The 15,621-nt window shown below is 36.4% G+C and overlaps 3 protein-coding genes and 1 long non-coding RNA gene across 5 annotated transcripts in view; 3 read left to right on the top strand and 1 right to left on the bottom strand.

Moving 5' to 3' along the window:
- Positions 1 to 6,144, top strand: part of LOC116290930 (uncharacterized) — a 25,204-nt gene extending 19,060 nt beyond the window's left edge. Inside the window, exons 5-8 of one of the 2 annotated variants that reach the window (XR_016119826.1) lie at positions 1,975 to 2,063; positions 4,158 to 4,331; positions 5,282 to 5,364; positions 6,024 to 6,144. This is a non-coding gene — a long non-coding RNA (uncharacterized LOC116290930). The remainder of the gene's footprint in view (positions 1 to 1,974; positions 2,064 to 4,157; positions 4,332 to 5,281; positions 5,365 to 6,023) is intronic. The other variant, XR_016119827.1, reaches the window with a different exon arrangement.
- LOC116290928 (apoptotic protease-activating factor 1) lies at positions 106 to 1,869 on the top strand. Its single transcript, XM_031698052.2, has one exon. It carries the CDS (start codon positions 262 to 264, stop codon positions 1,612 to 1,614), a length of 1,353 nt encoding a protein of 450 aa, XP_031553912.2. The 5' UTR covers positions 106 to 261; the 3' UTR covers positions 1,615 to 1,869.
- On the bottom strand, positions 3,922 to 9,712 carry LOC116290927 (dolichyl pyrophosphate Man9GlcNAc2 alpha-1,3-glucosyltransferase). The gene is made up of 14 exons (XM_031698051.2): positions 9,521 to 9,712; positions 8,986 to 9,070; positions 8,705 to 8,883; positions 8,415 to 8,500; positions 8,182 to 8,246; positions 7,599 to 7,775; positions 7,043 to 7,105; positions 6,894 to 6,975; positions 6,729 to 6,814; positions 6,065 to 6,149; positions 5,551 to 5,621; positions 5,298 to 5,366; positions 4,619 to 4,742; positions 3,922 to 4,337 (listed from the first exon to the last, which is right to left on the bottom strand). The coding sequence occupies exons 1-14, from the start codon at positions 9,603 to 9,605 to the stop codon at positions 4,134 to 4,136; spliced, it is 1,461 nt and encodes a 486-aa protein (XP_031553911.1). The 5' UTR covers positions 9,606 to 9,712; the 3' UTR covers positions 3,922 to 4,133.
- LOC116290926 (uncharacterized) lies at positions 9,684 to 15,621 on the top strand. The gene is made up of 5 exons (XM_031698049.2): positions 9,684 to 10,037; positions 11,562 to 11,673; positions 12,035 to 12,088; positions 12,462 to 13,206; positions 13,757 to 15,621. Exons 1-5 carry the CDS (start codon positions 10,018 to 10,020, stop codon positions 14,425 to 14,427), a joined length of 1,602 nt encoding a protein of 533 aa, XP_031553909.2. The 5' UTR covers positions 9,684 to 10,017; the 3' UTR covers positions 14,428 to 15,621.

Here is a 15,621-nt window from a genome sequence, read left to right as displayed (position 1 = left end):
TTCATTCATTTCTTTTTTATCATTTTTTACTGAGCAACTGTACCCGGAAATACGTCACTAGTGTTAAAACTCTGTGCGTCATTTTATTTGTCTGGGATCCCTGTGTAAAGCCTGGCGCCTCTAGAAAAAACACGTTCAAAACAAAAAGAAATTTTCTCCCGATTACCAATTTCTCATTTATTCATCGCCGTAAATTTAGATGTAATTTAAAGTCTACGGCTATTTCAAAGTATCTGTGGCAAGGCAGTGGATTCTTAGTACATGGGTTGTAAATCGTCCAGTCTGAGAGAAGACAGTGATGAATGTTCACACTGGAGCCGTTCTTCTTTTCCTCGTCTTTCTCTTCGTACTCACCGTCCATTGACCGTTTTAAACCGTCATAATCAAGTCTACGACGTCGTAATTCAGCTCAAACACGAAGATAAAGATATCTATGCCTGTTGTTTTCCCAGTGACGACGATGGGGTTTTACTCTCAGCGTCAAAGGTCGAACAAACGACTTTTTTAAGACACACTCGAGATTTCTCATCCATAAGATTATGGGATTTGAACAGGCGACAGATAAACACGGGCTTTTTAGCTGATTTTCCCCGTTCTTGTCGCTCGTGTGATTTCTCCCCAGACGGTCAGTTAGTAGTATGTGTATTCAGCGAGGATTCTTTGGCTTTAGTTCGTATGAGGTCGTGGAAAACAACCAGTGCAGAAGTTATTCAGATGAGGAAAATATGGCGCACTAGAGGGACACTTCTCTGCTGTACTTTTTCTCCTGAAGGCAGATCAATAGTCGTTGTTTCGCGACTAACAGGAGAGACGAATCATGTCTGTATGATCGATGTGAATTCTAAAAAAATAACAAAAAAGATGAGTCCAACTTTATCGTCCAAAATACGCGGTTTTGTAAAGTCATGTATGTTCTCTCCAGATGGATTATTTCTATCTGTTTCTACGTCCAGTGGACAGCTGATTTTATTTGACATACAAGATTTACATATTCAAGGGAGTCTTGATTTGGACACAGAAGCTAGTACCTCTTGTCTTTGCGATCCTTTTCACCAATCCTCTAGGCGTTCAATAACCTTATCAATGCAATGTTGGTATCTATTTGACCCTCGATATGGCCATAAGTACATTGCTTCATGTATTGAGGATGGTACTATACAAACATGGTCTCTCAATTCTAATGATCAAGGGCTTACAAGAATTCAAAGCATTAATATATTACAGACCCCATGGCAGAAGATTTGCTCTGCCGCATTCTCCCCTGATGGCAACATTCTAGCAGTTGGTACATCAGATTCTAAGATTTTAGCACTCAACTCTGAAAGCCTTGATCTCCTATTCACACTTAACGCTCATTTACAGCCTGATGGCCTTCGCACATGGTATCAAAATACTGAAGTATCATGTTTAGCATTCACACGGACATGTCAGCAACTTGCTGCTGGCTACAATGATGGCCGTATCAGAATTTGGCAGCTTCCGCCTCTCATAAGTCTTCAACACATGTGTAGACTTGTCATCATAAAATTCATTCCTGCAAACAAAATACCAAAACTTCCACTTCCAGCACACTTGTTGAGATATCTTCTATATTCTCCACTAAAACACCTCTGAAACTTAAGTTGGATGTGAATTCTTTAGAAGCTGATTACAACTTTATCTAGAATATCAGATCAATGATGGTCACGTTGTTGTGTATAAATTAATCAACGTACAAAATGCTTCCTGATATTTAACTATTTTACCAGGCTTTCCATTGGAGTGCTTGACGAGAGTCCATTTAGCCTACTTGGCCATATATATTAATATTTAGCTTCACAGGAATGCCAATTAATTAAAAGATAGAGAAAAGTTATCAATATAAATCAATTATTTAACTGCATTCATTGTAATATTTACTGATATTAGGTGAATGTGAATTTGACTGCATCAAATGTACATTCAAGAATATAATTTTATTGGTTCATATTATAGATCTTTTCTTCAAGTTCCAGTTTTTGCACTCATCAAAGGAAATGACATTACAGAACATACCTGTACACAAGAATTTCAGTTTAAAAAAGGTAATCATAGTCTTTTGATAAATCCTCCTCTTTGATATTCTTGTTCATCCAAGCATATTCCACTACATGATGAATTCAAAGATGTGAAAAACCTATGAACATATAGCTGCTATGTTTTGAAATTTCACATGAATTTTAAATATTTCACATGAATTTTAAACATTTGCAGTCAGTAGCAACCCTGAGGTCTGTCATTTAATTGGCAGATTAAATGGGAAAATTCCAAAATTACTATCCAGTGGCAGATCCAGGGGGGGTTCGAAGGGTTCCATGGAACCCCCCTTGAAGGTTTGATCTTTTAGGTAATAGAAATGTCTTATATAAATTTTGCTTAAAAGACATCCACAAGGATAATGTTGAACATGAAATGATAAATATTTGCTGTTATAATGTTTAATTTACCTTTAAGTTCCGTTACTAGATAGTAAATTAGGTGATTAGAGCCAATTTTTTTTTCAAACATCGACTAAACAAAAGAGAATTATACACAGTTTAAGAAACGGAACCCCCCTTTGAAAAATCCTGGATCCGCCACTGCTACCATGCAGAAAAATTTGGCTTCATGAAGAACATAACAAAGGGGAAGGGGGGACCACAGAACCTATGTAACCACCCCTGGATTTGCTACCGTGTTTTGATGCATTTTACAAGCTAGATCAAAGCTTGACAAATTAAAAGTTGATTCTTCCTACTTTAATATTCACATCCCCCAGGTGTACAGGGTAATGCAAGCTTGATTTAGCTATCTTTGAAAGCAGCTTATTTTAAAGCTATTAGAAAAAGTAAAGTATAAATTATTGTATAAATGGATGCAAAATTTTGCTCTAGATTTAATATGAAATATTTAAAGATTTTATAAAAATTATTCTATAAGAGTCAGGATGGATGTTAAAGTAAAGCTAAAAGCATCATTTTTAAAGAAATGAAGTTTATGTTAACACAATAAACTGAATCGAAATATGGCGACCAATTTGAATAACCAAATTTGGAAAGGTTTAGAAAAAATAACCAGTGGGTAACCTTAGGGGTAAGCAATGGTAATGCAATACTATCAAGTTAGGAGAAAGTAGAGTCATAAGATCATGATTAGTCATAAACTTTGTGTAATGATTGAAGAAAACATTGGAATAGAAAAATAAGCAATGATAGTGTTCAGTGTTTTGAAATCATGTGTCATTATCGGTATCAAAAATTAAGTCAAAGTGAAAGCTTACTTCAGTTTTCCATATTCCGCGAACTTGGTAGTTGCAAGCTGCATGCTGAAATTTGTTTTTTTGCTGCCCTCAATCAAAATTAATTAGTCAGTACCTTTAAGTTCTTGACTGGTGGCAGTGAAAAAAGCAATTTCACAACAAGAATTGAAATGCCTAAGTTAGCAGAATATAGAAAGTTTCAGTAAGTAATCAACCGATAATTATACATTACAAATAAATACAATATTGTAATTTATGCACATAATTATCAATTGACTATGCTTTTCACAGTGACTGATAATGAAATTGGAAAATGTTCAAATGTGGATCACTTATCTATCTATGTGTTCGGGTGATAAAAAAAGGCTTTTTTTCCTAGACACGTCACGTTGAATAATGAAATAATTTATATGAATTCATTTCATTTTATAACTTTGGGTATTGCAATTTTTGTAATGTTCACTTGAAATAAAGCTTATGGGAACTGAAGTGCAAGGAGTCTCTAAGTCATTGTCGTACATGACATCAGAAATGCATTGTGATTATTCAATATCTGTATATTTATGTTTTGTGAGGGACTAGGGTGTGCCTCATGGATGGTTGTAGGCCCTCCGGAAACTGTTATTGCATTTCCCAACTTACAAATAACTTTTATTAACATGGAATATTGTTAGTGTTTTTATTCAATTCTTACAGCAGCAGGAAAACAATTCTTTTAAATATATTATACTTCCTAATTTAATGCAAACTAAATGGATTCCTCTCCAATATCTAAGAAAATCTGAATTTGAGAATGTGCTGTTTCTGACATTGTCTCTTACAAAAATCAAAATCAAAAACAGAATTATGCAGATACACTAGATAAAGAGGAATAAAATCAAGCTTGTTTGCTTTTCATCAGCATGTTTGGAAAATACGGCAGTGAGAATTGCAAGTAGTTGAAGTACATAAAAAACAAGATGAAATGGGCACAAGAGTAGACAGATATAAGTACAGGATAAAGATCTGGATAACGTGCAGGAGGCTTGACAGTTGCTGCAGCAAGATGTAACCCCAAAGCTCCAAGGACTGACAGGTAAAACTATGGAAAAAAACAAATGAAAATGGAATTTTGTAAAGAAATTTGATGGCATAAAAAGTGTATATGTAAACCATTTAGAGGCCAACGACCACGTGATCGTGAGTAAAATAGGGTGAACGAGAGTAGTAAGTCAGTAGCGTTGGGTGACCATGAGTACAGTGTAGGATGAACGTCAGTAGTATTGGGCAAACGTGAGTGGTATAGGGTGACCACGAGTAGTAAAGGGTGGTCGTTAGTAGCTTAGAGTGGTCGTGAATAGTACCAGATGAACGTGATCTTACCATTCCTTTCGTTCTGCTGCGTGATTTACCAAGGTTCAAAACATGGTACGCAGCAAGGTAGAATAACAACATGGCTGGAACGTACGAAAACACCAAACCATCTTTCTCTAAAAGTGGCCACATACTGAAAGATAATTAATACGTTCTGTTAGGCTTATGAACAGATAGTAATAGTCCCCTTCACAGTTTCCTGCGCCATCTTGAAAGGTAGCCGTGCTTTTGCATCGAAGCGAGACGAAAGTGAGGACACACCTTGGGACAATTATTCGCATGTCTCTATCATTGCAAGCTCGCCGTTCGTCTCGCTTCGATGCAAAGGCACGGCTACCTTTCAAGATTGCGCAGGGAACTGTGAGGGGGACTATTGAGGACACACACACGTTAAACCAGAAATAAAACAAATCCAAGTCTTCTGATTTTTTTGGTATCATACGGTCCACCGGCCAAATGCAAATCCAACACCCATCTTGGAAACGTTCCCTCGATCCAATGCTACAGCAGTTTTAGTCTTATGACAGCGAAAAAGCACGTCGCACGGTCACGTTACAGCAATTACAACATCCTTTGAACCACAGCGCGTGAGATGAGTGCTTAACCAATCAAATTGCTTGGACGTCGTCAAAATTTCAGCGCAGCAGTTTATTAATTTGAATTTTTTGGCAGTCGCGGTACTGTTTACCTAAAAGTGGAGATGAGGAGGAACCAAGTGCAGGGCAAAGGCTTGAATGGCAGCAACACACAAACAGGTCTGAAAAATAATCAGTATTTTATGACACGTTAATAAAATACATTAATTACCCTTGTTTGCTTTCCAGGAGGCTTTAGGTAAACTTTCTGGCAAAGAATAGTCAGCATTGACAAGAAAACCTTTTGAAATTGAAAAAAACATTTTTTCAAATAAAAAAGAGAGAGAAAATATCCCCTATGCTTACAATGCAGCCAGCAGAATTGACTTTTCGTGAACTTGATAGGAAAACAAGAAGAATGCCAAGGAAGAGTTAACCTGTTGATTAAGATAAAAATAGGTTAAAAATGACTGTTCTGTTTTGGTTTTTTAGCTGCCGTTTTTTTTTTTTTTTTTTTTTTTTTTTTTGCTTTGTTTGTTTGTTTTTCGTTTTGTTTTTTGTTTTGTTTTTATTTTATTTTATTTTATTTTTTTGCGCTACATCTGATATTCCAAGAAAACAATTTCCGTTGTGGGGAAGTTTTATGAACAAAGTAGCTTCATACAAGTTTATCGTATTTGTTTTATTCCATATCAATGTAAATCGCTTTAATTTGCAAAACATGTTTCGGCACTGTCTCCTGCCATTGCCAGTCCTTGTAACCTACGTAATCCTCAAAGTAGCTTTAGTCAACGCGCGCTGTTACTTGAACTACCTTCTTTTCCCATTTTCTTTTAAAGAGAACTAAACCAGCCTTGATGTTAGCCTACCAAGAACTTACCAGACTGATTACGAAGCGATCCACCGATGGGTGTCTAAACAGGTTGAGCGACGATGGAAGAACGGAAATAAGAGTGCTCCATAAACTATAAAACAGTTAAAAATGGTATGCTATGACTACCTTTCCTTTAAATGCTTATCGTAACCTTTAATGGAAAACGAGAAACGCAACGACTTACAACACGTACACGGTACGACATACCGTAACATTAATTCCTCCAATAATAACATGCAGTTAGAGCTACGGTAATATACGGTATGGCTACGATTTTGTCGCATGATAACATATATTTGACAAACATCACTCCCCATACGGGGCTCTTCCGCGAGGTTCGCTCCACACGCACTACCACTACATACTACAGTATTTACTACAGTATTATTTTTTTTACAATATATACAACACTCAACTCACATGTTGATTTTTACGGAGGGATGGAACCCGGAGAAAAACTCTCGTAGCAACGGAGAGAACAACACATCAAACAAACTCATCTTAACATATGATCCAGTCTGAGCCGGGGCTCGAGCTAGAACCACAGTGGTGAGAGGCGAGCAGTAAGCCACTACGCCACTCATGCCACCCAGCTCTAAGGTATGTCGCGCAGTGCAGTTCCGTGATTATCACTGTGGAGATGGCGTCTTCAAGTAAACATACCACTCACCTTAGTTTTATAATTTGTTGTTGAGTCAGGATGTTTTTCACCTTAATAACAACTGAAACTGCGCACCAAACGTTCGCTACTTTGTCCTGAAGAAAAAAGAAGCAAAAATATTTCATAACTTAAGGAAAGCTGGTGATGCTAACCTCACCACGCACTACTACCCACCTCAAACAGGCCCCGTCCAAATGGAAAGAGGCGATGAACCACTTGGAATAAGTCCTCAGGGTTCGATAGGAAAGGAAACCAGCTATGAATGAAGAAAGTGAGATTAACACATCCAGTGAATCAGTGACAAAAGCAAAACATAATCTTACCAGATCACAAAGGTTCCAATGACTGCAACACCAAGTTTTGACAAGTAAAAAAGTCTACCAAACCTAAAGGAAGAGAAAAGTCCAATAATAATATTGTTGTTGTTAAGGTAAAATTTTGAATCTCAAACGAAAATTGCTTTTGTTTTGAACGCCTTTAGCTTAAGTCTGGTCATACATGATTTTCGTTTTAGGAGGGGATGCACCCTATGCTTACAAACTGAAGCACCAATAATGCAGAAGATATTAGCTCATCTAGGGGGGGAGGGTGAAGTATATTGCCTCAGGCATTACCAGTGCCTTCTCTTTTTAGTACACTACCTCACCAAGCATGCTAGATTTATATTTATGTAGATTTCAACTATTTTGATACTTTCATCTGGACATTTATCATTCAAAACGATAAGCTCAATGTATCAGTAACTGTTATTAATCCATTCACTCTGGCAGTCAAGCCATCAGTTGATCATCCAACTTAGGCAAGTTTCTTAAAACACTTTCAAAATATAATAATATAAAGCCTAGTAGGGTTGAGCCATTTTGGCTGTAATAAACTTACCATGAATTAATAGTAAATGTCTTTCCAAGAAGATAGAAGAAAAATGGCATTGAATGATAGAGTTCCATCTGTTTGTAGCTTAAAGCCAACATAAAAGCCACAGACCCTAACATGTCATACTCCATACATAATCCTATAACACCCCACAGACAGAAGCCTAAACTAACAGCATTATATCTTGAAAATGTTAAGGAATATACTCCTTGAAAAATCTATTCACTGTATGTTCTGAGTGTCTTTCTTTGGTCTCCCTTGATTTTCTCTGGTTTTCCTTCCTCTGCAAAATTACCTAACTCTCTAAATTCCAATTTAATTTGTGAATTAGTCATGCCCTGACTTTGATCATCAGCCAACAGTCTGTTTTAGGATGTTGATAAAATATTAAAGATTTGAGCAAATATCCTGATATGTTATACACAGAACTGATGCACTGAATAAAGCATTGGGCAATGGCAACCCTGACATTTCTAATCTGTTTAAGGAAGGTCCTCCCATGCAGGTGTATAGTTAGCTCACCAAAATACCCAAGCATTACCCTATGAAAGGTTGAAAACCTAAAAATTTACGTACAGGTAAAGGATACTGAAAATGGCCATGGTCTATTAATGTTAGACCAGGGTACAACAGCATAACAGCAGCAATAAGAACCTACAAAATGGACAACCAATTCTGTTATAATTTATTCTAAACTACGAGTCAAACCAACGAGCTTTTGAACCTTCGTTTAGTACACTACATGATGATGGCATTTCATTAGCACAAGAAGGCAAGCCAAAACATCAGAATAAAAAACAATGGATCCTAAAAATACAGTACCTTGTGGGGTCTGGATTTTCCAGGAATACACAACAGACAGAATAAAAGTACAGCTGGAAAATAGACTAGGATGTCTGCACCTAAAGCTGAAAAAAAACATGAAAAATTCTATGTAAATTCTAAAGCTTGAAGACAAATCAAGAGTTATTTCAGGGTTCAATCTTTGAGTCAGGTATGCCCTGACTTTGATGACTCCAGAGGTCATTTCATGGTTTTATCGGTGAGTTTGCCATTCCCTGATTGTAAAATGGAAAAACCAAACAGAGTGCACATGTACATGTAATTGATACCTGTGTAGCGCATAAAGAGTTTGTGTTCACGGCTTTCATAACCATGTGAATCATTCAGTCGTATCCAGCTTGGATCAATCTTGTGTGCCAGCCAGCCACATAACCAGCTATGATATGCAGTCAGAGGAGGATAATCAAGACCCCAGTATAGAAGATTATTGTCACTTGTGTTATAATACCTTGAAAACATTTCAAAATGACAATTAATTTTATAACAATATGATGAGCAAAGGATCAGACCTTTGGGGATTACGTTGAGCAGTTGCGAAGATGATGCTCACCATTGATTTATTGGTAGATTGTAAGTTATTTCTTGCCAGTGCCGCTGTGCTTCATAGTCACCAAACATTGGAGGCTTTCCCTTGCCTATAAACAACAACAAGAACATTCAGAAGATATCCTGAGGCACTTCCAAGCTCAAAAATAACAAGGACAAAGACAATGTTAACATATCAGCTGTTTCTGGATCAGACAAACTCTTAATAACATATCGGTTGCTCCTATTTATTTTTTAAGTCATACCTAGGGAGGGATTAGGGGGTGGGGCAAATTACGTAAAGTATAACGAAGTCAGTATGATGAAAAAAAGTAAGGCAAAAATTGAGGGAGGGAGGGGAGGGGAATTAAATGTTGCTATATTTATAATCTCCAAAAGGAAGTACGAAGATGTATACCCTGCGATGAATAAATAAATTTTTCATGTGCTCACAGTCAAGGGATATTTTAACCAAAATTTCTACTATTCTATCTACATGTATCTATAGTTCGGAAAATTTTGAATGAAGAAAGCTTGAGAAGAACTCGTCACAAACCTACCCGAATAAGGCCCAAGAGAGACGCTCCATCGTAACACCACCGCTCCTAATACACAAAGCAATACCGAATAGAAAGTTTCGGCCATTGATGATAGCAATCAGACCTAAAATACCTGTCAAAAATAACAAATTTATGTCTCTTCAGACAAAGGCTCCTAAACAGCCGCCATCTTGATAAAATACTAGTGTCCAGTCCCTCACACGACCGGAAGCTGAAAACGAAACCTTTCAGTAAAAATAATTATAACGGGTTTATTTTTGTTTCGTTATTTGAAGAACTACTTATTAAAGTCTGATATTGAGAATCTTGGGGATGATTTTTGATCTCGCTTTTAAATCTGTTATAAAAATCAGACAGATTTGGAAAGGGACTCCAAACGACTAGACCCAGTCCATACCAGCCTTGCCGTCGAAACGAAGCGCCCATATTCCAAGATGGCGGACCATTTATGAAAAGGTTTCCAAATTGGATCAAAAAACCGTGTTTAAACACAGCGTATGGTTAGAAAACTATTAAGGTAGGTCAAATAGGGTTTACATTCACTGTTAGAGTGCATTTATTAAGTGAATGTTTGTTTTTGCTTGATATATTATTGTAGTTTTGAGTGTAGTTAGATTTTCGTTCGAGACAGTTTGTTTGGGAATTTTCGTAGTATAACGACCAAACCACTTGTGTTTATAGTTTACCTTTAATTCACCATTACTTTAACTACCTTGTTTTGTCTATTTAAAATAATACAGTCCTTTGATACGATACCTAGCGCTAATTCCACGTATCGTAATTTTTGGTTTCACAAAGTCGTTTTTGTTTTGGCGCTAATGTAGTCACACAAAACCTAACGTAGAAAAAATCGCTTAAAAGTTATCAGAAAAACTTTCAAATATAACCAATTCGATATCTTTTGCTTTAAAGCTACACAACGTACTCTCAAAGCATTGTCATTTGCGCAGACAATCAAATTCTTGGAAGTAATCTCAAAAGATATTTCAAAACATTAAATATAATCGACTTACTAGAAATGATATGCATAAATTATTCATTAACGTTGTTGTAGCAGTGGTATCATTAAGACAAGATTATAATAACGGGCTTTAAGATTCTTCTTTCAGCTAATAACTCTTCAATTATTTGTTTCAAAATGGTACACCTTAATCAATAATTTCAAATATAATTTTTTTAACCTTCCTGAAATCTATAAAACCTAGTAATATTTAGTGTACTTTGTATAGTATTTGTACTTTATTTGAATATTACATTGTGATAAGTATACATTTTTCTTTATGTAAACTGTTTGCTTAGTTCTTCTTACGACTTAAGCATGAAACTGTTGTTGCTTTTAGAATAAATATGATATTCTGGGAAATTTCAGTAATGAACACAAATGGGAAGAAAAGTGTTTTTGACTTTTTAAACATTATTGTTATGAAGCCATAGAATAATACAGCTTCGCAAATTCAATGATATGAAAATATTTCTTGCTTCAGAGGCATGTTGGTTTTTTTTTCTTTTTTTTAGTTTAGAGTGTATTTCCATAGACTGAAATAGTTAGTGTACAAATACAGGTTAGGAGATCTTATTTCCATTGTTTTCTTTGGTACAGTTATCGTAGATTGATAAGTCTTACACCGTAGTGAAAATAGGAACTGACGTTTCGGACGTTAGTCCTTCGTCGGAGTCAATAGAAAGTAAGAGTGAGAGAGATGTTTATATAGTAGAGGAGAGAGAAAACAAACCAATAAGAAAAAAGCAAGCCATAAAACAAAGGAAAACAAAACATCTCTCTCACTCTTACTTTCTATTGACTCCGATGAAGGACTAACATCCGAAACATCAGTTCCTATTTTCACTACGGTGTAAAACTTATCAATCTATGATAACTGTTTCATTAGAAACACCGACACAGTCCACGCTAGTGTTTACTAGCCATCATCTACATATTGTTTTCTTTGGTGTCTATTTGACTTTTATACGCTACTACTAGAAACTGTTATTTCAGACATTTTTTAAACAAGCTTTTTATTCCATCGTTTTGATCCTCTAGATATTATATAGATATTACAAGAATGGGGAGTGCATATGAAGGGATATTTACTGTGCTGGATGAGTTAGGGATACCTGACTTAAAACAAGTGATTGTTCAACATTGTATACAGGTAAGGAACCTTTAAGCTTATTTTCACAGTCATATACAAGAGTTATTACTCTACTTTCCCAGATTCTCTTACTTTTACCATGCCATTCAATTTTAATTATTAGTACCTTAATTACAATTGTAATTTAGAAATATAAGAATAAACAGATTTAAGGGTACAAGCTGACTTAGTTCAGCCCAGAGGTTGTTTCAGGGTTCAATCTGTGAGTAATTAGCCCTGAACTGATTAGATAAGCCAAGAGGTTGTTTCAGGGTTTGATCTGTGAATGAGTTAGCTGTGCCCTGACTTAGATCAGCCCAGAGGTTGTTTCAGGGTATCAATAACATGTTTGCGGGTGTAATAATTGAACTTCTATTCACAGGACAGAACATTACAATATATGGAGACAGAAGATGAGCTAAAAAACCTTTTAAGGGTAAGTACATTGATATTTTTTATTGATGTTTTCCTAATGGATGATTGAGTTAATTATTTTTACTCCCAAGCGTTTCCAGAATTTTATCTTAAAGCTGTTTCACCATTGTATTTATGGTCATGATTAGTGATAGAGTATAAACACTAAAAGCATGCAATACTTTACACTATTTAGCATTTATTTAAAAAATTAAATTTATTACTTATCATTTTATTGGTTTATGTGAATTCTGGAACTTGAGTTACTGTATTCTATCAATAGAGTTATAATGCTCTCCAAACTTTCCTTTGACCTTTGCCACAAGCGTAGTGACCATTTTTATCAGTGCAACAACTTAATGTAGAAGTTGAGATGTTTCATGTTAACTTTTTAGGAAATAAATATACCTCTTGGGCAGTGCATTCCTATTATAAAGTTATGGATTAAATGGTGCTCAAGAATTAATGGCCCTGAAGTTACTCAGGGTGGTGATAAAATAGGTTTACAGTATAAGGTGACCATGGTGCAACAAGCAATACAAGCAACTGTACCTACCGTCGATGCCATCACACAAACATATGAAGAGCAAAATGCTTACTCACAACACCCTGGTGTAATAGGAAGTGGCTACAACCACCCCCAGGGGAATAACTATGGTCAGTACTCTTTAGTAGATCAGATGAACAGCCTAGGATTGACAAACCATATAGCCCCGGCTGGAAATCAACATATCCATAATGGTGATGCAGATATAAGGCCAAGCTTCATGCCGCAACAGACCCCAGCACCACCCCCACAGGTATTTGAGCCTCAATTGTGGACCAATAATTTATATAATTATCAACCTGCTAATGAAGACCTTGGAAGAAGTGGTTGGCTTGGAGTGTTATATCAGGGAGGTCCAATAATCACCTCAGGAAGCCGAGAGGTCAGTCCTATCCAGTCTCCTTCTTTAAATGATATGATAGGCATGGAGCAGAGTAATGATACCAGGCCTAGTAATCATAGAATTAATAGCTTTGATAGACATAATGATGTACTGGATGAGAGGGAAGATCTGGCGATAGAGAGGTCATTGGTGGCAGAGGAAAAGCAACAGTCTTATGCAGCTGCTCTTAAGGAAAAGCAAATTGCTTCTGGTGAGTATGTTATCAGTCGTTTGCTAAAAATATATATCAGATATTTTATAAAGGCATTCCAGTATGTTTGCCAAATTACTTGATTATAGATGCTTGAAATGGTGTTGTTTTTGCTGTGGTTGTTTATGGTGGTGATGATAGTGATGATGATGATGATGACGATGATGATGAAGATGCTATTGCTGTTACTGTTGTCATTGTTTGCTACTGCTTTATCTGATCCTGTTTTTTGCTGTTGTCATTTGTAAGCTGATAAAGATGATGACAATGCTGCTGTTGTTGTTATTGCCACTGTTATTGTTGCTATGTCATTCTCCTGTTGCTGTTATAATTTTCATGCTGTCATTGATGACATGCATTGCTACTGCTATTGGCATTTCTTTTTAATGCTGCATTTTCTTTTTTTTTTTTTTTTTTTTTTTTTTTTTTTGATTATGATGATAATGGAATTTTTCTGATAGCTTTATGTTTCTTGGGTTAGGACCAGAAATATTTTTTTAGTTCTTGTCAAAAAAAAGCTTAATGTTTTAAACTCTTAACTTTATTCCAGCTAAAGCAGCAGATAATAAAGAAATCAGACCTCGTTCAAGCAGCATGTCCCACCCCTCTCCTCCCCCTTTATCTAGCCCTCCAGCGTCATTCACTAGTCCACCTCCTTATATCAAGTCCATGTCTTCGCACACCCCAGTAATACGTCCCAAAGACACAGCCAGTACCTTCTCTAAATGTGACGAGATCTCTGTAGAAAATGCCACCAGTGGAGTCGTGGGAAATAATCTTAAAGATATTGGTACAGCAAGTCTTAGGTCCTATCTAGAGAAGCTTATGGCTAGTCAAGAATATATAGAGGCCACATCAAAACCTAAATCTGAATTACCCAAGGGTTGGTTACCAATAGATGGCAAGCATATCTTGTCAGCTCGTAAAATCCAGTTTAAGCCTATGTTTATTGATGATAAAGGGCGCATGCGACATGGGGTGTCAGTGCGAGGTGCTGATAAGTCTGAAGAGTGCTCAAGGCATACTGTGGGAAAGGCTCCTGCGTATTGTACATTTGCGCACTCCCGGATAGGCGATACCCTACAATTTATATGTATCAAATGCTCCTGCGAGAAGTCAAGGTATACGTATTGTCAGGATAAGAAGGATCACAGGGAATATATTTTTAATCTAGGTCCTTATAAGAATATAAATGGTGAGCCCTGGAAGCTCACCACATAAGTCATATTATTCACCCCAGATATCTGTCTGTCTGTCTGTCTGTCGCGATCCTAACGACATAGTATTATATTTTAAATGCTTGAGTAGATTTTATCAATGAATATGGGGCCAATATAAGCCAATCACTAGTGAAGATTACTAGTTCTCATGACTTAATGAATACTATTATTGTTACTTAGTTAGCATACTAAAGTATATAACCTACATATGTAACATGTGTGGTCCACCCTGTCAGACCCCCACTCCCGTCCACCCAAAGCTAGTTGCTACTCATTACCACCCTCAAAATGTTATACTAAGGTTTATTAACAAAAAGGAATTAGAAGCAAACTAAAGAAAAACTTATTAAGAAACACTTTAAATAGAATCTCATAGCGCACTTTATATTTGACTTCACGAATCACGCTGAGAACTGGGTTCCAATAACTTAATAATAACGTGACAACAGTGCTATTTTATACGTTAACGAAATGGTTATTTCTTGAATTAAGGTGATTAGGTGGAATGAATTGTTTAAGTTGTCATGGTGACCAGTTCGTGGCGTTGTTTCGAGATCTTCGTCAAGTCAGGCAGTCCTTTCTTTGTAGGACTTTGCCTATCAGTTTATTCTAGGTATTCGTTATTTTATTACACTTTTTAGCTAGCTAGCCACTTGAAAAGCATTTTATGTGGATCTACTTCACTGGGAAAGTCATTTGAGCCCACAGTCCTTGATGCCACTTGAATTACGACTGGGCAGCCACAGGTATCCCAGTAATGACGTCATTGTTGGGTCTGTCTGCACTATTTGCTTTGATCACTAAATTTACCTAACACAATACCTCACTTCCTGTGATTAGTCCTAATAAGGCTGCGTACAACCGAAAACAGCCTCATTATAATATAAGTCACTGACCTATAAGAATGTGGGCTCAACTCTATTTCCCAAACCAAATCGAGGCTCGGTGATGTGTGTATTTAGTTTATTTACTTATTGACTTGGAAGTCAAAAATTCCTGTATCTATTTTATTTTGTCCTTGATTTCATAGATAGGTATCTGAAGCTCTCATGCTTTGCTTATTTGTAATGAGTAATAAGGTCAGCAATAATTTGTCAAATAATGAGTTACCATAACACGTGATGTTACGACACGCAGTACCGTAGGTAGCTGTCTCCAGTATAAAATATATGACAAAAAACGAATTTCTGCATAA

This window comes from Actinia tenebrosa, unplaced genomic scaffold (genome assembly GCF_029948245.1).
Source record: "Actinia tenebrosa isolate PJP-AT-01 unplaced genomic scaffold, QUT_ActTen_1.0 PGA_scaffold15__27_contigs__length_11533743, whole genome shotgun sequence".
NCBI classification, from domain to species: Eukaryota; Metazoa; Cnidaria; class Anthozoa; order Actiniaria; family Actiniidae; genus Actinia; species Actinia tenebrosa.
This window is presented reverse-complemented; position numbering and strand designations above follow the sequence as displayed.